Here is a 22,734-nt window from a genome sequence, read left to right as displayed (position 1 = left end):
ATATGGACTTACTCAAGCGCTATTTTTTTTAGGGGAATGCAGAGAAATTCAACGTTCCATCTCATTCTACGACTCTTCAAACAAATATTGTACATATATTTAGGGGGGATACATAAAGACTCACAGATTGGGTACCCTTAGTACCAGGGCTCTCCCACGGTAAGTATCCAGGGGTCCTGTGCTGTAACCTGAGAGGTGAGGGAGGAGTCCTTGCCTGCGAGGGCCGACAGCAGCTTGGCAAAACAGGATGAAGGGGAGAAAGGGGTCTGATGGGGGACAGCCCTCTCTCAGGGGACAGTGAGATGTGTCGGCTGGGTGAGGTAACCTCTGTCCTGGGGGAGAGGCTGTGGAGGGGTGAGGACAACTCCAGGCGAGGCGAGAGGCTACGGCTCGGGGAACAGCTCTCGCTGCTGGGTGAGAAAGCCCTCGCTGACGCCTTCCAGGGCCGTCGGGAGAACAGGGCTCTCCTGCTGCTGGGCGAGGCGGCTCGTCTGCTGGGCCACACTCCCCTTGAAGGTTGTTCCGGGCCTAATCTTGTTGGACTAGGACCTGGGGGCTCAGGTTCAGGAGTGCCCTGCTGAGAACCTCGGCTGCAGCTGGAATGCCCTCCGGTCGACGGGTGGGTGTCTGACGAACAGGACGACGGTGGGTCGTAATGGGACGGGCTTTCCTCCTCCTCTTCCTCATCATCGTCATTGTCATCGTCATCCTCAGACTCTTCCACATCCGAAAACTGATGCTCTTCTTGCTCCTCAGCGCCACCTGCCCGTTCTTCCTTTGCTGATGTTTCTACGTGAAAGAAAACATACAGATTCGTATGTAGCATTGAATGATTGGCAGTTCTAATTCACCAACACCCATGTTACAAATAGACCCGGAATAAAAACACTATGTAGCATTAAAAAGCACTCTGACTGGATTCATGCATTGTAGAATAAGGGAGGATTTTTGTAAAAATGTAGAACTGGTGCCTGGTAGTTTATCAGCAGAAAATAAATAATATTGGGAAGAAGCCTGTGAGGTAACTCACTATGAATCTCCTCTGGGGGGAAAAAAAATACTGTGTACCCTTGAAAACACGGGACACTCCTGCAGGAAGCTGTCAAACACTCCATGTTCTTTATTCATTACTTTTTCACATTTCTTATGCAAGGCCAAGGGGAGCAGAATAGAACACGGCATTGCATAAGCTGCCAGCGCGGAGCAGCTCCGAGCCTTAACATGCCGTTCATCCAGCTGTGTACCAATAGTCTCTACAGTGCAGGGGGTGGGGTGGGGGGTGTCTCTCCAGCCCACTCATGAGTACCTGTTTCCTCGCTCTCCGGCTCATCCAGTGATGACTCAGACACTCCCATTGCCTGGCATTTTTTCCCGTGAGCCTTTGATTTCATGTGTTTGGTAAGGTTTCCTGAGAAGACGAAACACAGAAAAAGGAATAGTGGCGCCCTCCTGGACCCAGAAACGGCAAACGGGGCAGATTCTAAAGCGCGATTGCCGAGAATAAAGCAGCGGAAATGAGCGTTCACTTGATTTTCCCCGCCTCACCTTTGGTTTTGAAGGCAAAGTTGCAGTGCTTGCAAATATACGGACGGACGTCGGTGTGCGTTCGAATGTGCTTCTTCAGCATGCTTGGTTTCTTACAGCGAATGCCACATTCTCCACATATGTACTTGCCCCTGCCGCGACCTCGCACGTACACATACTCTTCATTGGACTTGTACCTGTGACAGAGAGAGAGAGAGAGAGAGACTAAAAATGCATTTTGCAGCATGCTATGATTTATTCTCCGAATGTCCTGAATAACTTGCTCCTTCATCTGGCACCATCACATTCAATACAAAAGATCTTCACCTTGTGGAGTTGTCGGGGTGAGTATGGTGGTGAGCTGCTATTCAGATTTTTAATTTGGAGAAAAGCTTTGGGCCACGTGCAGGATTCAAAACAAGTATTCGACTTTTAGGATTTTTTGTGGTCTCCATGTTCTTCTTTGAACGCTGCTTCCATTTCTCACTGTTCAACAGTCACGACCTTCCAGAGTAAACACGCACAGCGGCTTTGTGGGGCAGTGACTTTAAAAATATGGCTGATGTAAATGAAGATGATACTGACTCAGGACAGTAAAATTGGGGACAATAAAAACAATCCGACATTCATGACGCACTTATGTGAGAGTTTGCTCAAATGCAATTACTCTTATACACACAGACGAGAACAAGGGATGCTTTATGGAGCTGGGCCGGGGGAAGCCCCACCAAAACCCCAGCAGCGGTGTTGGCTGGTGTCTCGGATACACCCTGGGTACACAGAGAATACCAGCTATTCTGCAGCGACCGTGCAGGCCTGCCAACAACAGCAACAAGTCAAGAGAGGGAAGGGAAGCCTGGCTATGGCCCACATCCCAAAATAGAGCCTATATTTTATATATATATCTACAGAAACCTTGTTTATACACAGTCTTGATGTTTACCCAAGGGCTATTTGCAGATACAGTGAACCACAGACCTTCCATTACCTTAACGTGAATTGGCCTCTATGAAAAACATCATCTCCCACTACCCGTGATGAAATCTATGGTTCATTCTCAATCGTAAACAGCCGATGTTTGCTGACTGGCTGGCTGTAAATATTCCCAGTTGAGCCCAAGAAGGCAACATTAACCAGAACAACTTGTCGTACAGTGGTAAAAAAGTGGGCCCCAGTTCCCCTTCTGTCATAAAAGGGTCTCAGGATCTGGATTGTGAGAAGCAGAAGAGCCGTTTTCATTATAAAACATCGGAAAATAACAGCGACGCAGGTGGGCAGAGGGGGAAAGGAAGAAGGTGTAAAATAACTGTGAAAAAGTCAACTTAACTAGCAGGATGGTTTAGGGATGAAAGCGGTGTTTGTGTAATATGTGCACGCCTTCCCACATGCGCATAAATGTACCAATGAACCCATCTTAAAGACAGACACTCCTGCCAGTGTGGAGAAGCTTGGCTGCAGGTACAAACGAAGCCCCTGTGGAATCTCCCGCCTCCCATCTGTGATTCTATGGGTGCTCTCATCAGCTGTTAGCTGTCTCAGAGACCGCGGGACTTGTGCAGATGTTGTACGTAGTCGAAAAATAGGATTTCGATGTAAACCACTTTCGCTTTTTACAGTTTCGATCTTGTATTTCTTACCCGCCTTCAAAAATGCGCAGACAGGAGGTTTCGCTCTGTTTAGAGGTGGAAGGTCCTTCCTCTTCTTTTGTCTCTTTACTCTTCTCTACAGGTTGCTGTTGGCCTTTCTCTTCAGTGACAGGGCTGGGAGGTGTGGCGTGTACCTGCAAGCGCATTTCCCAACGACCTTAAATCAACACCTTCAATCTATCAGTTATTGCGTGCTCCATTTGGCACCGCAAGCCTGGAAACGGCTATCGTGAATGTGTTTACCTCTGCCACCCTTTGCGTGCTGCTACTTTCGGGGGTCGCCTCTGCCTTGTCCAGAGTGGGGGCCGTGGCCATGGTGTATGTCTCAGAGCTGTGCTTTTGTTTGGAGCACAGCAGAGACAGAGCTACCTTTGTGCTGAGGCCCGGCAGGTTGGGGTTGTGAGCACTGATGCTCCAGGTAGAATATACAGAGGAGTCAGGATCCCTCAGGGCTGATGGATTTGGTTTGACATAGTTCAGGTAGCACCAGTTGACAGTTGTAGAGGTGTGGAGGCTTGGATATGTAGGGGTGGTGGGTGTTCCTATCTGTTCTTGCACAACTGGCACTTCCTCCTTTTTATTTGTCTTCTCTGTTGATTTACCCCCCTCCTCCTCCTCCTCAGCAGCATCTTTCCTTGGTACTCGCTCCTGCACCTCTTCCGCCTTCACAGTTGACTCTGCCCTCTCTGGCTGTTTCTCTTCTTCCTCTTCCAGTTTTTCCCAGGTGTTTTTTCTTTCTCCTTCTTCTGTAAGTGCTTTTTGTGCATCCTCCTCCTTCTCTCTTGATGTTTGCTCCCCCTCCTCTTCCTCCTTTACCCTTTTCTGGTGACGTTGAGCCTCTGTGCTGAGCTCCAGACTGGCTGCAGGGGAAAGCATTCGTTTACTTCCTCCAGCTCCTAAAGGACCGTATCCCTCTCCCGAACCTGATGCCAACTCAGTGGGCAAAGACAGGGGAAGAAGACTCCGGGTGTCTTGAGATGGGACCTTCAAATAGGTTTGTTGTTGTTTGCTCTGGGCTACTGAGCTCATGATGACCATCCCTGTGCATGTAATTGGCTCCTGGGAGGGTGTAGAGGCCAGAATCTGGGACAGGGTGGTATACATGGCACTGGCGTAGGTCGGCCTATGGGTCTGGTGACGCACTGGCACCATAAGAGAAACAACTGGTGTAAATTGTGTCAGGCAAGTGGCGATGACTGGACGTGGGTGTTGGTAGGAGATGGCAACAAGGGAATGATGGGTAAGGACAGAAGACACAGAACTGGTGGCAGGTCTGCTCTCAGTAATGGGAACTGAAGAAACATGTGCAGCACCTCTTGGAGGAAAAGGCAAGTACAGAGTCTCACTAGTCTGTCGTGTCCTGGGAGCAAACTGAAGAGGAATGAGAGTTGGAACGTGACTAAATGGTATACCCAGCTGGTCCGCTAAGTGGATCTGTGTTGGGTGTATCTGAATTGGCGGAGGTGCACGTTGTGAGTCCAAGAAAGTTCTGTGAAGGATTGGGGTGGACAACATGTCTGTCGTCACAGGGAGAAGCTGGGATAGCGTTCCTCTGGAAAATGATTGATGAACTTGGGGTCGTAATGGTGAAATGCTCTGACTGGGAGGGGCGAGCTGAGGCCGTAACTGCTGCACAGCTTTCCCTTTTGCTTCCAGACTGAACTGAGAGCCTGGCTCCTTCGAGCAGACTGGCTGCGGGACGGCATGTGAAGGCCCAGGCTTTGGACTCGCCACTCTGGACAGATGACTCGCGCTGGTCCCCTCCTCCTGCTCAGGTTCCCCTAAGGTTGCATACTTCACAAGGAGACACTTTCTCTTTTCTTTCCAGGAGGATGCAGGCTGCTGCTGCTGGGACAGAGACCCATAGTCAAAGGATTTACTTCTAGGTTCCGAGATCTGGTCGGTTTGTTGGGGGCTGGCTGGAGTCTGCTCAGAGGCCGAGCGCCTCATCTCCTTGTGGCTTTGGTGGTACTGGTAAGAAATGGACGGCACCATTAACATCTTAGAGCTTTGGCTACTGGAAGCCCAGATAGCAGACTCAGATTTTGCCATTTCCTCTACAGAAATGGAAAGGCTTGACGTGTGGGAGACACTGCTGTCTTGGCTGGGGCTGCGAGGCAGAGAGACAGACTCGAAGCTAGACTCCCCAGAGGACTGAGCTGCTTCTGCCAGGCGGAGTCGTTTCTTCTTTGGTGGCAGCTTCTCTGCAGGGAGTTGTGCCAAAGACTGGCTACGCTGAGGCCACTGAAACTCCTCAGGTTTATCTGATTCCTAGAACAGACAGAAACGTTGGTCTTTGCTTTCATTGAGACCAACATCTACTTTAATTAATTCCATACCTTGGGTAAGGACGCCGTCACTGGTGGCGACACGGATGGCATGTCAGCGTCAGGTTCCTCGGTAACAAGGATCTCCGGCACTTGGATGTTTGGCTGGCGGATGAGGCGGGATGTAGATGGTGATGGTTTCGGCTCAGCTTGCTGTGTTTGCTCACTCTCTCTGAGGTCTGCTTCTTGATTTTCTGCAGATATACTCTCCTGTTTCTCAAAGGAGCTTGTGTGCTGAATGACCGACACACCCTTTCTGTCCTGCTGCTGTTGTTTCTGCTCTGTCGGTGCCGAAACACCTAGAAAAACACAAAACAATTAAACTGTCTTACAGTATATTATGGGCATTATATATCATTTCTTTTAACGAATGAACATAAAAGTGCTCAATAACAAACAAAAAGGAACACTTTTACGTTATATTTCAGGGATTGGTAGACAAACCTAAAGTGGGGGGACTGTGGTCAGGTCTGTTCTGCCCAGTAATGAGGCCCGCTGAGCTGCCTGACGCAGGGGCAGATGCAGGGTGGGGAGGGTCTTCCTCCAGACTTTCCTCTTTCCGTCTCTTTCTCACAGCCATAGCTAGTGCTCTGAATTTATAGTGTATCATCATTTGCGGGCGATCCTCTTTGCATGTTTTTCCACCATCCCTGCTTTTTGGTTCTAGACTCTTATGCCCCGGGCACGTGCGTCTGTGGACCTCTATGTCTTCATACTGGAAATGGGACTGACACGTCTCACAGGTCACCTGGTTAAGACTCCTAGGTTGTTGCTCTTGTGGTTGCCTTGAGCGTTCAGCACCTCTGTTTGAGGAGGAGGCCTGACTAGCCTCCTCCAGCAGCTGCTCAGCGCCCAGTGGAACCTCTATCGCAGGCTGGCGCCTCAGCATACGCTGGGCGTGGCCGATCCTCATCTCAGCAACCACGGCTTGCTGTTCATCAAATGACTGGCAGAGACGATAACCCCTCGGAGACATGGTGCCGGTGGAGGACGACTCTCCTTGGCTGGTACTCGATGGCATTGAGTGACTTCTGAGTAGAGGCACTGCTGACTGCTCCTGAGTGCCTGGAGGTTCTGACTCAGGATTGTGGATGAACTTCAAACCACTGGGACCAGGAGTTTCTCCTTTGGGGTCAAATGCGTATGGATCTTTGGGAGTACTAATTTTGGGCGTTTCAATGCTGCTCTTTCTGGAGAGAGAGGAGCGCCTTGGCTTTACACTGTCGATCTCACTGGTGTCCACTACTGCTTCATTAATAGTAATAAGCTTAGTGATGTGTTCTATTACTTGGGTTTTAGGTACAGCGAATGGAACGTTCTTGTCCTCCATTCCTGAGGATGAGGAAATTGAAGAATAAGGCTGCTTTTGATGAGGACTACGCTGCTGCCCTCCCAACCTTCCATACTTTCCCAGAATGATTTCTGCGTAGGTTTTGGCACTGGCACTGGGGGGGCTAACCTGGGACAGGTCAGTGCTGCCCGATCCAGAGAAGTAGCCTGACTCTGTACTGCCCTTGCTCCCAGGGCCCAAGGAAGAAGAAGAGGTGGACAGAGAGGAAGGAGGGTCATCCGAAGAAGCCACTGGGCCACGTTTCCTCTCACTAAGTCTTAGTGCCAGTCTTTGTTTCACAGCCTGGGAATCTTCAGGCCTCTGGCTTTCCTCTGAGCTTGCTAATGATTCCTTTTCACTCTTCTTTTGTGGCCCCATGATCTTCTTAGATGTGGATTTTTTGCGTTGGCCAGTTTCCTCTTCAGATTCAGTGCTTTCTCCCTCGGAGTGTTCCTCAAAGTCCTCTCCAGTGCCACTGCCTTCAGGCCTACTTATACTTGGCTCATCACGACTGGACACCAGTCCGGCTTTAATGCGGTGGGCATGGGACTTGCGGTGCTTATACAGGTTACTCTTGGTCTTGAATGAAAAACCACAGGGAGGACAAGGGTATGGTCTTTCTCCTGTGTGGGAACGGATGTGCTTCTGAAGAACACTTGGCTTGGCGCATGGACGGCCACAGTAAGTGCACACATATTTCCCTGGCTTTTGCGGTTTCTTCTCTCCTCTTCTAGGTGAGCTGACCGCTTCTGGGGCATCCTGGCTGGACTGAGAAGTGACACTGTGTGCATGTTCACCCTGGGTAGAGGGAGAAGAGTGAAGGGATAAAGATGATGAGGAAACCGAAGAGAAGAAGCTGCCTCCTGAAGGACCTGGGGTCTCTAAATGTTGCCATGCTACAGCTTGCTGCTGCTGCAACCGCAGCAGAAGGTCAGTACGTTTAGGCTGCCGATGTTGCAGGCGGCCCAAGGGTCTGTGCACAGGACGGGTAGTCGGGGGCTGTTGAGGCTGCTGAGGTGGACAGGGTCCTACTGAAGAGTCAGATGTTACATGCTGCTGCTCTTGCCTTCCAGAGCGCTCCCCATCGGTCGGACGGCTGGACTCAGCCTCCATAGAGTGGGGAGGAGACCTCAAAGACTTTAACGGAGGGGCTTTTTAAGCCTCATGGGACTAACCACATGGCATCAGAGCAGTCAGGGGCAGGGAAACATTGATAGTTCTGAGCTGTGTTACACAATGAAGGGCCTTTATCAGTGTGGGCCAAAAGTTATTCAAAAGAACCAAATGATGCATCATTAAAATGTGTCCTGATGCATAGATGCGGGTAAACATTGGTCATCTCTCTGTCCAGTGCAGCACTGTTTCTGTCCTGCTTCACTCATTTTAGGGCTCTTCGGGGCTTCTCACTCGATGGATGGAAAGCGTTACAGAGCGGGTCTAAAGAGACAGAAAAAAAAGTGAAGTCAAATGACAAAGTTGAACTCAGTCAGTATTTCACTCACCAACGCGATCCTACACAATATCTTTCATCATTATGCTAATTTTTCGAAATTAATTTCCGAAGTGAACAGACAAAAAATAAACAGTTTTTCTCTCATAGTCACATAATAAACAATCAGTCAGTAAAAATAGAATGTCCAAAGGGAAGAGCTTGTGTTTGAGATGAAGATCTTGACCCTGAGCAGCAGCAGAAGTTTAAGCTACAAGTTTAAGAACCCAAGTAGTCGTCAGTTCAACCCTTCAAGTTAAATCTGTCATTTCCAATGTGCACAGACACAAACAATCACTTGTACAATTGCCTGCAAATGTAAAAAGAAATGGAAAATTCTACTCCATATGGGTAGATTCTGTGTGTTTGAGTGAAATGCAGCCAATATTTTTCAGTTCTCACACCGAAAAGGTGTCTTTTAGGAGCCTTTACAGCAACTGGATCTCAGCTGGATGGACTAACTAGTTACACAGCCACCAAGTTGTATTGTTTATGAGGCTTTTATAAAGATGGATCTACGGTAATATTTGCCCTGGCCTACTGCCAAGGAGCTCTGTGTATGAGAAGCAAAGAGAAATTCATCACGGTGATGCGAGGGCACGACGACCTCTGCTCCTTCATCAAGACGTACGTTCAGCAATATCCCCCGCCTACTACGATCTTCCACTTTGTCTCAACTCAAGATGCAACATTCTTGTATCGGAGCCAATCAAAACACATCCCGGGAAGGCAAAGAGACAATCATAACAGTTTCGCTAAGCATCCAGACCGGGCCGCCGACAGCCCCGGCGCAGGCTTTATCGATCACCATCTGGAGCGCTGACACCAGTCTGAACCCTGTGCTCGCCTCACATGGACGCAGCACGGCGACATGTGTGGATGTCGTGGAGAAGAAGAGTAGGGGCGGAGCGAATCAAGAGAGACGGTGTAGAGACATTCCCAGATAGTTGGAATCTACATGTAAAGTAGACCAAAAGAACGGCTAAAGGTGCCAGTCGAGGCGAAGTAGCATTGAATGGATTTCCTTTTTTTAATGAACGACATGTTGGCTCGGTCTGTGCGTCTAAAAAAACAAACCCTCACCCCACAGTCAGCCTTCATTAGAGCAAGTACACAGCGGAAGAAAAAGGAGAGTCAGTCTTGCTCCTGAAAACAACTTGACAGATTTTTGGGCTCCATCTGCTCATTCCAGCACATCTGCTGAGATCTGTTCGCCTGTTTGCAGAGTTCCTCAGAGCACGTCGGCGCTTTGATTACAGCAGACTTTCACCATCAACAAACAGCAATTATACGGGACAACAAACCGAGTCGAGACAATTAAAACGCTCTGCTTTCATTTATGCTTCCCCCGCCTTTTAGCCCAACAGGAGAAGCTTCTGGGGTTTTTTTTTGTCAGAGAGGTGAGTTATTTGCCCAACATTTAAACAAATGTGAGCAGAAAGGACTGTCAATCCTCATTCATTTGGCCGGCAATCTTGACGCGTTTGGTCACATCTTCCAAAAGTCCTGATGTAGCCTCGAACAAGGTGAGAGGATGGTCTTAATGACGGGGAGAGTGTTTCTTCCATTATTCAGTGCAGTCGAGACTGTCGGCACTGAGAGGGGAAACACACAGTCAGAGTCTTACCAGGAAGGTGGAGGAGGAGAGGAATGCCTGAAAGAAACCAGTCTAACACACACACTCACTCACTCACTCACTCACACACACACACACAAAATCATCTGACCATCTGCGGTGCCCTTGGGTGGCCTAAAAGGGGAATTCCCTTTCCATCATCCCTTCATTCCACAGAGGTGACTCTCCTCCACATGCAACACTTCAACACGCCCGTCTCACAGGTGAAAGGATGAAGATAGGAGCTGCGGTGAAACACAGTTTATGTAAATTTGCCTAACCTCACTGATGAGGGTGCTTCGGTTGACTCTATTTTTAGACGGAGGTGCAAACAGGAAGCCGCTGATGCATCTGGTTTACTCCGTAATGTTCTGCTGATTGGGAAGATTGTCGGCTCGACGCCGCAAAGCCAATATCGGCAGCAGCGAGCAAAAACAATGCAGAAGGGTGCCACAAGCACTTTGACCGCTTTTGTCGAGCCAGGCTGGGTTATTGTGTGCCCGTGCTAAAAATGCGATTCGTGGTTGGCGCGGAGAAAACAGGAAAACGACAGAGGTGTGCCAACATGTGTGTGTGCCTGCCTGTGAGTGCGAAGGGGCTCTGTCAGCACCCAGGGGATCCCTGACAGACGGACGGGCTCAGAGTCACAGATCACACACCTCGCATCTCCATTACATCACTTGCTGTAATTCTGAATCTCATAAAACAAACCGTTCGATGCCTCCACAGTATCATTGCAGCAGTTGTGCAGCTAAAACTTCATTATCATGCACAAGAGAGTGCGGCTGACAGTTTGTGCTCATTTCTTCATCAGCCACGAGTCCGGCCGCGACAACAAGGAACCACCTTGTGATTGTGTTGTCCTGAAATCTGATAAACTCTCTGAAGTGCATTTTTGATAATTTTCTGTGGTCACACCCCCTCCAAACACATACATCTCTCCCCTCACTCTGTGTAGCCTGGTGCAGGTTCCCATGGAAACCAGCCTACTCTGAGCAATGGCAGATGGAGAGGGAGCTGGAAGTCTAAATTTATCTCCCAGCATCCTTTCTGACTACACAGGCACAACGGCAGTGGGGAGGGAAAATGCTCTGCCTCTGCTTGCATCGACAACACGGCATGACCCTCGACACTCGACCCCGTTCCTGACTGTCCCCCGGGGTGCAGGCAAAGTCACGCAACATCCACTCTGACGACCCAAATCGCGGAGGTATCAGTTTTGCGAGTGCACCACGACATCTTATCAGACTCACGTGGCTTTGTGCCACTCCTGAAGTAGAAGCAGGCGGAAAAGTGAAACCAAACGTTGAGTAAAAAAGAAAGCCGGCAAGTGAACGCATCCTAGAAAGTCGCAGAAGAAGAACGGACCCTGTTGTAAAAGAGAAACCGCACACAGATAAATCGTCTGAGCCCGAGAGTCACACTTACCCAAGCATGCTAAGAAGGCTGTCTGAAAAAAAAAAAAACCCAAACCAAAACACCACATACCAGAGCTCTCAGTCACTCTGTGTGCGGGATGAAGTGGAATCGCTGCACCTCTGAGGCAGCAGGATGAGGAGGATTTCACAGGTCTTTGATACGGCGGCTGCTTCACAGCCGTCTCAGTGTTCACTTTGATTAAACAAAGCCAGTGAACTGCAGGTCAATACCAGCCTTCAACTCAAACAGTCACACAGCGGCGTGGGAGAAGGTGCGCTTCCGTGGCTGAAGACTTTTTAGCATGCGGAAATTCTGGTGACATAATCATGGGCTTGAAAAGTACCTTTCCACACCCTCTGCTAAAGTGTTCATTGCAGGGATTTCCATAATTCTAGTTGCAGTCAGAACCATCGGGACTAAGTAGAATACGGAAGTTCTGCCAAATCGAGGGAATGGGAACAGCTTTCGGGTTAGGAATTCCTCAACCGAAAAGGCAATTTTCTAAAGTCTTATCCCCCACATCATCGTCCACGGGGATCAGTGATGACCTTTAACACCGTCGGCGTGCTGCCCAGTCAGAGCCTGACAGATACTCCACAGAAAAGTTGCTCAATGCGCCAAATCCTCAGTTGCAATAACAAACACACAAAATGTATAAATTCACATGCTGGGATCAGCTGTGTGAGAGATAGATGGACAGGCAGACAGATGGACAGGCAGACAGATGGACAGGCAGACAGACAGATAGACAGATAGTTTAAAGACATTACCTGTCAGAGCAGTCTGGTCTTTTCCCTTAGAGACGCGCTTCATAGGCACTGTGAGACAGACAGAGAGAGACGGAAAGAGAGAGAGAGCAGATATGAGTGGGTGAGATGCAGAAAAAAGAGGGAGAGAGGCAAACAAGAGTGATGGAGACAGAGAGGACAACACTAAATGGATGTTTTCACTGTACACATGTAAGAGGGAGGAGGAGGAAGGTCCAGAGGCAAGAAGAAAATAGAAGTGATTCACTCGCACCAGCCTGGTTGGAATCCAGACCACAGCACCCATTCCGGGGTTTCTTGCTGCTAATTGACCATACAACAACCATGAAAACAAACCCCCCCCCCAAATGTATGATAGTTTTTGTCAGATAAGTTCCAGCCCATGATCTGATTACTCACAGCTTCCTGTCTTCATCAAGACAAGCTGCCAAGCGGCTACGCGTGACAGTTTGTAACGGCAGGTTTGCATGATTACACCCAGAATTTGGCAAAGGTGCCAAATAAAGACGCTAAAACTCGGCGTAGGATACGGAATGTTTGACTAGAGGAATAAGAGGTGTGGCTTCTGTGTTTTTTCCCCCTTTCTGGTTAATAAAATAAAGCCAAAGACGTCACAGAACAGGAGTGTCGGCTCCATTCAGCTGCGGTCTCGAGCTGTTGACAGACAGGGTTACAAACAGGTCTTGCATGGGGCTTTCCTTTGCAGCGTTAGAACCCTGGAGGGATAATTACCTCCTCCTTATCTGCAGCATTATCTTACTGTAGCGGCAGACGAAGGAAGCACATATTCACGCGGCAGCTCTCTGACGAGCCGGCGGCCACCACGGAGGGCGCACGCCGCCGCCGCGTGTTTTATTCTCAGGCAGAGTGTCACTGTGCCGCATCTGGAAAATGAGTTCCAGGCTTGCATCCATTCAAGCAGGCCCCCGCATTACGCAGAAACCCGGGCCGGGAGCCTATCAACTGCGCAGCACAAGGGAGAAGGAGAGAAACAGAAAGAGAAAGAGAGAATTGAGAATGAGCGGAGGTCCTGCTGTTTCATGGAGCTCTGCCTCATTGGCGGAGCACAGGAAGTGTGAGTCACACACTCGAAAATAAACACGCTCGCACGGCGACAAGCCAGCACACGGAGGGAGCGGATGGCTGGAATAAGACAGGCGGCGGGAGCACGGATCCTCTCAGGCCTGCAACACGTGGTGGCCTGCTGGGACCCACAGCCACAGACACATTAAAGGAAGAAAACTGATTGGATTTCAGCCGCATCTACTGACTGTGATTTTTTCTCTCCCCCTTATTCAGCCCCCGCCATCAAAATTTCCCCCCTTTTTACATTTATGTTGGAATCAGGCGCCTGATTCCTCTTTACCTCCGCCCTTCGCAGCACGAAGCGCTGTATTGTGCCCGCCTGAATGTACTTATTGTACACTGAACAGCACACACCTTCTTTACTGTACTTCGCTGAGAGGGACCTCCATCGTCCGTCATCCCTTTGTTCTCTGTTCCCCAGGCCGAGGCTGCTCTGACGGGAAGATGGAGGGGGGGTGGGCAGAGTCCCAGGAACAAAACCGCCACTGTCACCATGATTGACAGGAGAGCCTCCCTACATGGAGGCAACGTTCCCGATAAAGCCGGGGATGCAGCCTGGTTAAGAACCCAGAGGCTGAGGGTAGTCAACCCTGCCAGCAACAATCGTTCAGAGGGCCGCCATCCCAACGGAAATGATGACGACACGAAAGCGCGCTCTTTACGATGCGATGATACAGAACTGTAATCACTGGACCCCCGAGCAGCCCTGGCTCCAAGTACCCAAAGCTGTTTTCATTTCCAGTAAACGGAAACAAGCGCTCCAATGTCTCCTGTCCGCACGGGGAAACTTCATCTCCGCGACACACACCTACTTCCACAATATAACGCGGTGGCAAGCGTCACTTAAGACACAGAAGCCAGGCTTTATGAGAAATTTCATGCTGTTTAGGTGCAGCGGTGGGCTATAATTTAAACCAAATGAGCGGTTTGCGCATTTACAGACACCCATACAGATTACATATTTTTGGACTTTTCACCCTATAAAACGCGGACGCAGGCAGTAAAACGGGCCCATTCAGGACGGCCTCTCTTCTTTCGGACGTGTGGTCTACCAGTAAACTGACCCTCCTCTGTCTATTTGACTGTGGCGAGGCGACAGAAACAAACTCCATTTAAAGTGGGAGCCCACCGAGTTTACATAAGCCCTGCGGCTCCATTTGCACATTGTTTTCATTCACTTTGGGCAGTGGGGGCGGACATTTCCATTCCAGACCCGTTTTTGGACCTGAAATGGATCAATCAAGGTACCATAGTAAAAATATGACATTTAAATGAGAAATCTGATCCTGTCAAATGTGTGTTCTGGGTATCTGCCCCTGAAAGAATCTCACCGTATTCTTATTTTACCATCCATAATCAACATTTTAGTACCTGCCTCCATTATGACGGTGATCCTAAATGTGTCTCTTTTATCTTTACGAGCTTATGTTCCGTTACTCGCCTCACTAAAATGGTTAATGATGGCTGCTGCATGCACTCCTCCGCTGTCGTACTGATGTGGAGTTCATAACATGATAATTCAGGTCGTTTCCTTTTAATAATTTAATGCTACATTTGCCAGCTGTGATTCAGTCAGTGTTAATAATAGTCAGCTGATTGAATACTATCATTTACTATGGATTAATGCGCTTTCATTATTGATACCGAGGGAGTTTTAAGGGTTAATTATAATTAGCTATAGACAGAAGTTTCTTTTTAGTGCTGTTTTTTGTTAACTGCTACATTTGGAATGCGAAATAGAAATTTGGAACGTTTTGTGCTTGCAAAAACACAACACAACACAACACAACACCTCTTCTCCATCAACATTAAACGTCCCACGTCTGTAGTTCAGCAGAAAAGATTTTTGCTAAAACGCTACACAAATAATCTGATTATCTGAGGCCGTGCCGTGCCGCAGCGCCACTCTAAACTGTTTACCCTCCCTATTGTAATCTAGGCGAATTTGTGTGTTAACCTGATTAGCTTTTTTTTTCCAGGCTAGACTCAGGAGGCGATATTAAATGAGCCAAAAAAGAAAAGTGGGAGGCAGAACCTGCAACTTGCACCAGCAGTTGTTTCATGAAACTTCAGGACAAAAGGACTGAAAGTGCCAACTTTCACACATGCGGCTGAAGCGAAACACAGCTGCACCGCTAATTGAAAGGTTGGTGGTTTGACGCCTGGCTCGTGCCTCGCTGGGCTTTAAAACGGCACAAACCTACCCTGCTTTCCCGACGATATCTGCGTTTACGTGAGCCGTCTGAGACCCGCTGGCCTGCTCCGGCCTGTCAGATCAATAGGTGTCATCAGCAGACACCTGATCCTGTAAACCACTGATGGACTGTCCATCCACTAATTTACTCACCATCTCCATTTTATCTATCCATTATTTATCTGGAGGGGCTTCACCGCCTCTCATCTACGCTCTCTGAAGGTGCAGAAATGGACGACGGCGTTTGCAGCCACTCACAGAAATGCTTTCCTCTCCTCTCCGTCGCTCACGGGAGGCGTTAATAAGCACCACCGTCTGTCTGTGAGGAAGGCTACCAGGGCCTCAAGGCGTGTGGCCAGAAATCATCACAAGCAGCTAAAACTGCCGACTGGGAAGTGATTCCAAATACTTGCCGCTCTAAACTTTAATCATCAGGGTTGATTCCATGTGGAAGGTTAAGATAACACGTTAGGGAGCGAAGCAGCGGACAAACAAGGCCGAGTCACGACTTCAGAAGACAGTAACGGGGCGAGGCGAGCATGCACCCGTATAGAAAGAGGAACCGACATTCTCTAAAGCTGCCCTGCACCCACAGCTTTCACTGATGCGTGGACGCCGAATGCACAGTGGATATTCTCCCACGCAGTTTACTGTACCCGCCGTACACAGCTGGCTGGGTTATATTTGTCCTCTCAGTCACGGTAAACTTAGAAGCATGATGCAAGCCCGCGCTCACACGACTTTAGCCTCTGTAGCGCTCCGCGATCGCCAGGCTTTTGGCCTTTTCTCGCGATGGTTGCTCTCCCAAAATTAGCCGCGAGTGAAGTGAAATCACGCTAAGGTTTTCAGCATATTTGTCATGTTGCTTTTGCTCTAATTTACCACGTGTACAGTCATGTTAACTCCTCTGAGTGATGGGAAAACCTGTTCTAGTTCCTCTTCCTGCAGCTGCTGCGTTGTGCATCAACAAACGTCGCCGTGCGTCGCGGCCGCCTCTCTGAAAGCTAACTGCAGCTTTAAAGATGCACAAAAACAACACTTTGAATACAAGAGTGGTGTGAATGACTTCAAAGGAGGTGCAAATGAGAACAGAATCAACAGGTCAAAGTTCAGACTGAGGGAGCATATGGAGAAGTCGGCAGAACGCACCAACCGACCGCCCCCCCCACGGCCTGGCTGAGGGGGAGAAACCATCCGATGAGGCGGTTTGCTGAAGGCTGGCTGGGTAATTACTACCCACAGTGACAAACAAGTGTATTTAGCCTCAGTGTCAGTTTACAGTTTACTCTCCCTCCTCCGCTGCTGATCCTGACCACCGCCTGGCTGCATTAGCCGCCTGTCAACGCGGACTCATCAACGCCTCATCGGCGACCCGACGCACCCGCTCCACCCAACTCTTTGTGTCTCATTTGTGTGGAACATATTCACGCAATTAGCTAACGGAGGCCGTCGCGGGGCGCTCGTGAACGGCTGATATTCTGCAGCCCGCAGAAATGACGTCACGCGCTCACGAGACAGGCCATGAAAGAGGGGAGCGTGCAGGAGACGGGCCATCAAGCGCACGTGGAAACTGAGAAGGGCTAAAACGGTCACAGGGACGATGATTTGACCGTTGTTCTTCAGAGAGTGGACGCCTGGAGGACGCTGGGTATGGACGGACCAGGGACGGCAGACATCAGAGGTGCTTAGCTGGCAACAGACCGGCTTTGCACTAACAACAGCATCAACGTGTCATCGCTCATGTAGCCGTTGGTGGGGCCGCAGGGGAGGGCCACACACAGCCAGACCGCCTGGTTCCGAGTCAGGGTTCCCGCTGCACACGCCCTCCTTCTCTTTCTTTCCATCTGACCCGGCCACCCAGATTATCCCAATACGACCCGCGTAAGAGGAATCGCCAGTGCATTCCTCCAGCTGTCATCGTCTGGTACCAATCTGGGCGGGAGAAACCCGATTCCGAAGAGCGATCCTCGCAGCACACCCCCCCCCTCCGAGTCTGTGATGAATAAAAAGCAGGCAAACAATGACATCCTTGAAATATATACAAAACAGCGCCGCTTCTTTCAGAGAAGCTCTCTGGGGGGGCGGGGATGGGGGCAGTATTGATGGAGAATAGGCGGCTGCATCCATTGATTTCCTGTTAGTTCTTGCCCAGTAATGCACAGCTGATTTGTTGTTCGATACAGGTTGAAGGAGCGTCCGTGAACGCGCCCTGAGCCGGTATTCATACACATATTGGATCGGTGCTCCAGAGAAGACTCTCCCAGAGGGAATGATTACTGTAAGAGCTCTCTATCAGGCAGGGTGCGAGATAACGCGGCACTCTGGCCGGGACCTGAGGTACCATCTCAAGCAGGTTAATGATGAAACAAACTGGCCATTTTCGAAGAGACTGCTCTGATTATTGGGCCTGATTGTGCATTACCCACCTGACCCTGCCATAAAGTCGCCGCTTTAATTGAAACCTGAAGCCATATGCTCATTAATGGAATATTACACCAACCCGAAATGACCCGATGTGACCGAAATCACAGGGACTTTACTGATTGCAATCAAGGTTATCGGCTTCTTTGAAGAGTGGAGCTTTTAATCAGTGTTTTACTGCCGTTTGATTGAAATAAAGCAAGTTTCTGTGACGGTGTAATGCTGCTCATCAGGGCTGGCCTCACTCTGTAAAACGCGACCCAGTAATCTCTCCATATTACCGCTAATGGGACGAGCCAATTTACGGGACAGTGACTCAAGTCCTTATCTAATCGGAAGCTTGATGGGGAACGTGGGTGGCGGCGGAAGAAGACTGTAAACGCTGAACTTCCAACATCATAAACCCAGCAGCACCTTTATCCCACCTTTCCTTTCTAAACTTTGTGGTCAAAATGAGGCTAACTGGGTCCAACGTTGAGCTCCTGTAACCTCCAGACTGTTTAAAGATGACTCATTAACTCTGATGTGTGTTCCTAAAGCAGCCGTTGTTGAATGTTGAATGATTTTTTTGCACCTTCTTTCTTTTGATAAGATGCCACTGACTGTTGTGGTCTTCCTGCTTAAATGAGCAAAGCTAAGAGTAAACAAGCAGACATTATGAATCCACAGTGTACGTTTGTAGTTATTCATATACTGTATCTGCAGGTGGGAGTTAAAAAGGTGACCAGTAATTTAACCGGGTTAAACCTTAGCACCTGTAGCTAATGCCTGGCTAGCATGATCGGCTTGATTGTTCCTCACATTTTTTGTAACTATGGAGAAATTAAAGTGTTGTCATTGCTCTTTTGATTAAGACAATATTGGCATTCAAATGAACTTTAATTATAAACAATATTAAAAAAAGAAACCAAATTACGTGCAGGAGAGAGCGTTGAGGAAATATAAATGCATTCTGGGATAGGGCAACTCTGACAACACGCGAAGCCAACAGCAGAAGTTTCTGGGAGAAATGTGTTTATGAATCATTTAGATGAGAAAGTCATAAGCCCGAAATTGAAACAAATGGCAGCTAATGCCCTTCAGTGAGCTGGAAATCTTTTTTCTTTTTTTTGTAAAGGCACAGAATATTGAATCTGGGTGCAGGCGAAGATGGAGGAGTTTAACTCCGAACTGATGAAAACTTCATCATCACCTGACGGAGCCAGATCGGGGAGGCCTGCGGGTTCAGTAGGAGCGTTCACAGACACACAAAAACCGCATGGAAATGATTGACAGGTCCCGCCCCACTCAAACATCAGCTGTCTGTCAGCTGGAGGGAGGAAACTGGTGAGAGGTGTCGGCACTATCCGGCCGTCACTCTCAGTAATGTGTTAGCATTTAAAACACCATAAAGCATGATGGGAAAATCAGCACCTCCCCATTTAATGGCAGTAAAAGGTGGATTTTTAACCTGTTTAATGTCCAAATCCTGGACAACAAACATCTCCACCTGTCTGCATCTCATGAATAAAGAGTTGTAAATGAATAAATAAATCCTGGAGTGTTATCCTCACACTGAGGCCTGGTAGTGCTTCATATGGATAATCTTGTCAACGCACAGACTGGAATACTTAAGATTTGGCTGATAGTCGCGCGGTAAGACGCGGCTTTCATGGTGAAAGAGTGCGTCAAGGATAATCCGATAATACTGTAGTTACACCGAAAAGCAATAAACAGTGAATTACACAGCTTGATGGGATGAAACGGTGATACTCTCTGGAAGGCTGGCTGGCTCCAGCGGAACAATAACGGGCAGGAAAAGCGTGCTCTCTCCGCCCCGTGGATGATTTTTCCAAAGCGACCAGAGGACAATGCGACTGTGACCGGTGGGACTGGGAAGGGGCAGCTCAGGGGACGGCGGGGGGTCCATCCATCTCGCACATTAAACTTCAGATCAAAAGTCTGCAGGAGTTTGGCTCCAACAGTTAACTGATGCCTTGTTTATCACAAAGAAGTCATTTGTTTTTCTCCCAGTAAGAAAGATCTTGTGAGATTGGAAGAATTAATCCATCTATTCTCTCTCTCTCTCTCAGCGGGGTTCCTCCTGATCTCCCTCTTCTGTGTAATTTAGCCTCTCCCACAGTAATGGACACCCTGCCACGGGCGCTGTCTCCAAACCCACTCGAGCACTAAAGGAAATAAATCTGAACCCTCATAGCGACTGACGCAGCACATTGGGAAGGAGACGTCCGAGAGAAGAGGGAGGTGTCAGAAGGATCTGAACCGGCGGACTCCCCCCCCCCGAGGGTGCAGGTGTCACACTGAAATATAGCAGTCATGATGCACCAGGAGCACAAGCCGTCCACCTTGTCCCCCCGAGCCTCCACGCCGGCCCGGCAGGCTGTCCTCTGACATCTGCTCTGGAGGACGAGCGCGGCGCCACTGACGTGCAGAGTGTTGATGAAAAAAAAAAAAAGAAAGTCTACAGGGACTGAGCCCGGGCTGCTCCCTCACTCTGCTGACGGCGCAACGCGGGGGGGAAGGGGGGGGGACGGGGGGACGGGAGGAGGCGTTGGTTCCCCGGTGCAAACATTGGGACTGCTGACTGCTTGAGGTTGTGGAGGACAGAAGGATTACGCAATACACCTCTCACTGAAGGAGAGTATAGCCTTTCCTCCAACGCACGTCCACGCTAGCAGCATTTACACCACCAATTTAATATCAGCACCTCCTTCTTAGCACCCCCCCCGCAGGTGAGGAGCAGAACTGCAGCGTCAGTAAAAGGATCTTGTTGGGGGCACCGACCTCATGGTGGGGTCTTCCTGATGCAGCAGGAGCTCGCAGTGACATTAGCATACGGTGGCTGACTAAACATGGCCTCCATCTGCGCTCCCGAAAGACCGCGCGAGTCCACGCTCGACCAGAACCAACAGAACGGCGATCACAACCGCCGGGCGGACGTTTACGTCTCGAGCCCAAAAACTACATTCCTGTGCAACACCTCCTACGCGGCTCCTCTGGAAGTTCCCTCTCAGGGCAGGCGGCGCCCTAATCTGACTGGGGTGACAAATGTGACACGGGATTACTCATCGGAGGCCGCGGGCTCTTGTTGATCTTAATCCCGCCCCGGAGGATTCAGTGTCACGCATGTTGTCAACACTGGAGGAACATCGCTCAAACATCAGGTGGATCTTCATATCAATACACGGAGGAACATCAATAACGTTTCTGGACATCAATCATTTATTGAAATACCCGGCGATTATTGACTGATAACTGATCGATTAGTCCAAACAAGCAAAGTCAGGGTAACGGCAGCCTGCGTACAACCCGACAGCGGAGGTTCTGGCAGCGCAGTAGGACATGACAGGCACTCGGGATTTATTGGGCACACTGGTGGCCTGTTCTCAGCTCCAACCCGGCCAGACACCGTGTTTGTTGTGCCGCTCACACAAATATTGACCTTCAATTAGGTGAAATGTACGCCCTGATTTTGGCCCTGCAATACGGAGGTATCAGCAAGTACACTGTAAACATAAACAGTCAGGGAATACAGGGGCAGAAACCAGCCCCTGTGCGCCGCAGAAAATAGATCCAGTAAATATACGTGGTCGCTTCAAATTAAAGACAACTGCAAAGCCGATGGTGGAGGACAAGTTCTTATGAGTTCTGCATGAGGAGCTGATACAAAAACAAGTAGCTCCGTGCTGATGGAAAGCGCGAAATCTGACGAGTTTTGTGCCCTCTAAGGGGGTTAGGAGCAAACGACCTTCCCGGGTAATGGCAGTTGACCACACTCCTGCATAATTAAGCGCATCTGAACAGAGGTGACCTTACCTGACAACGGGAGGCTGCAGCGGAGGCCTACAGGTACTCTGCAGGGGAATAACCAACACGTATGCAGCACACACACGTGCGCTCCGGCGCCGTACGCTACATTTCCGTACGCTGCAGAGCGTAGAACCAGAGACCGGAGTAGGACGTAGCAGAGTTCTCCCTGAGACTGAACTTGGTTCCCCCCCCTACACAGCACCACAAAAGAAACAATTCATAGACTCCTGTCACATGACGTGAGCAGAGCCGTGGGGGGTCAAAACGGTGGGTCACCATAGCGACTTACATTGGGCGCTCTGCGGAACGGGAACACAAGGAAGTCAATGTTTCACCCGTTTAAAGGAACAATTATTCAGGGCTGAGCAGAAGAAGGCAAATATGGAGTTTTGGAAGCTAGCGTTAGCAACGCTAATGAATGCTGTCTGGACTAATGCTTCCACATCCGATGGCACTAATTCACATCCAACTCCATAACCGGCAGCCGGACAAGCGTTCCTTGTCTGTAAATCAGTCACTTCCATAGCTGGCTGGCAGCGGAAGGAGACATTGTTTTGCCGTCCAGAGGGGAAGTTTGGCGTGAACGTCATGTGACATCCAGGACTATATATCTGGAGTCTTCCTGGAGGCTTTTCCAGGGAGTGTGATTGTGCAGCTGAAGCAGGAAGGCCAGGGGTTTGTTTGACAGCTCTGCCTCAGCCGCGGTGACAGCGGGAGGATTTCGCTGGAGCGTCGCCGGCTGCCTTGATTTGCTTGGCATATCTGCCGCAGAGCTGGAAGGATTCCCCCTCGGAAAGCCTCTCGCCCTCCCGCCGAGCAGAAAAACCCTCCAATCTTTACCCAGAGTTGCTGCAGGGACGCCTTCAAATCTGTAACAAAGGACGTCAGAGGGAGGCGCCGACTGCAACCGCGCGTGCACACATTCAACATTTATCCTCGGAACGTGATGAGAAATCGCAGATGGCGGCGGAGAGGGAGAGAGGAGACAGCAGGACCCACATTTGGACACCTGTATGCTGGCTGGGCCCGAGCAGAGCGCTGTGGAGGGTGTGGGCTCAGAGGAAATATCTGGTGCAGGCAGAGCAGTTGTGAAATATAAAACCCTG

The 22,734-nt window shown here is 49.6% G+C and overlaps 1 protein-coding gene across 4 annotated transcripts in view; it reads right to left on the bottom strand.

The window, feature by feature from the left end:
• The window catches only part of LOC130533220 (transcription factor HIVEP3), a 28,488-nt gene that overhangs the window by 2,552 nt on the left and 3,202 nt on the right, over window positions 1–22,734 (bottom strand). For 2 of the 4 annotated variants that reach the window (XM_057046484.1, XM_057046482.1), the window contains exons 2-9: window positions 12,121–12,168; window positions 5,942–8,264; window positions 5,510–5,796; window positions 3,414–5,441; window positions 3,162–3,304; window positions 1,546–1,721; window positions 1,307–1,408; window positions 125–789 (exon numbers count right to left, since the gene is read on the bottom strand). In XM_057046484.1, coding sequence (XP_056902464.1) covers window positions 125–789; window positions 1,307–1,408; window positions 1,546–1,721; window positions 3,162–3,304; window positions 3,414–5,441; window positions 5,510–5,796; window positions 5,942–7,940 — 5,400 coding nt within the window. In that variant the 5' untranslated portion in view covers window positions 7,941–8,264; window positions 12,121–12,168. The remainder of the gene's footprint in view (window positions 1–124; window positions 790–1,306; window positions 1,409–1,545; window positions 1,722–3,161; window positions 3,305–3,413; window positions 5,442–5,509; window positions 5,797–5,941; window positions 8,265–12,120; window positions 12,169–22,734) is intronic. The other 2 variants (XM_057046485.1, XM_057046483.1) reach the window with 1 other exon arrangement.

The sequence above is a fragment of the Takifugu flavidus genome, chromosome 10, assembly GCF_003711565.1.
Source record: "Takifugu flavidus isolate HTHZ2018 chromosome 10, ASM371156v2, whole genome shotgun sequence".
In the NCBI taxonomy this organism is placed as follows: Eukaryota; Metazoa; Chordata; class Actinopteri; order Tetraodontiformes; family Tetraodontidae; genus Takifugu; species Takifugu flavidus.
This window is presented reverse-complemented; position numbering and strand designations above follow the sequence as displayed.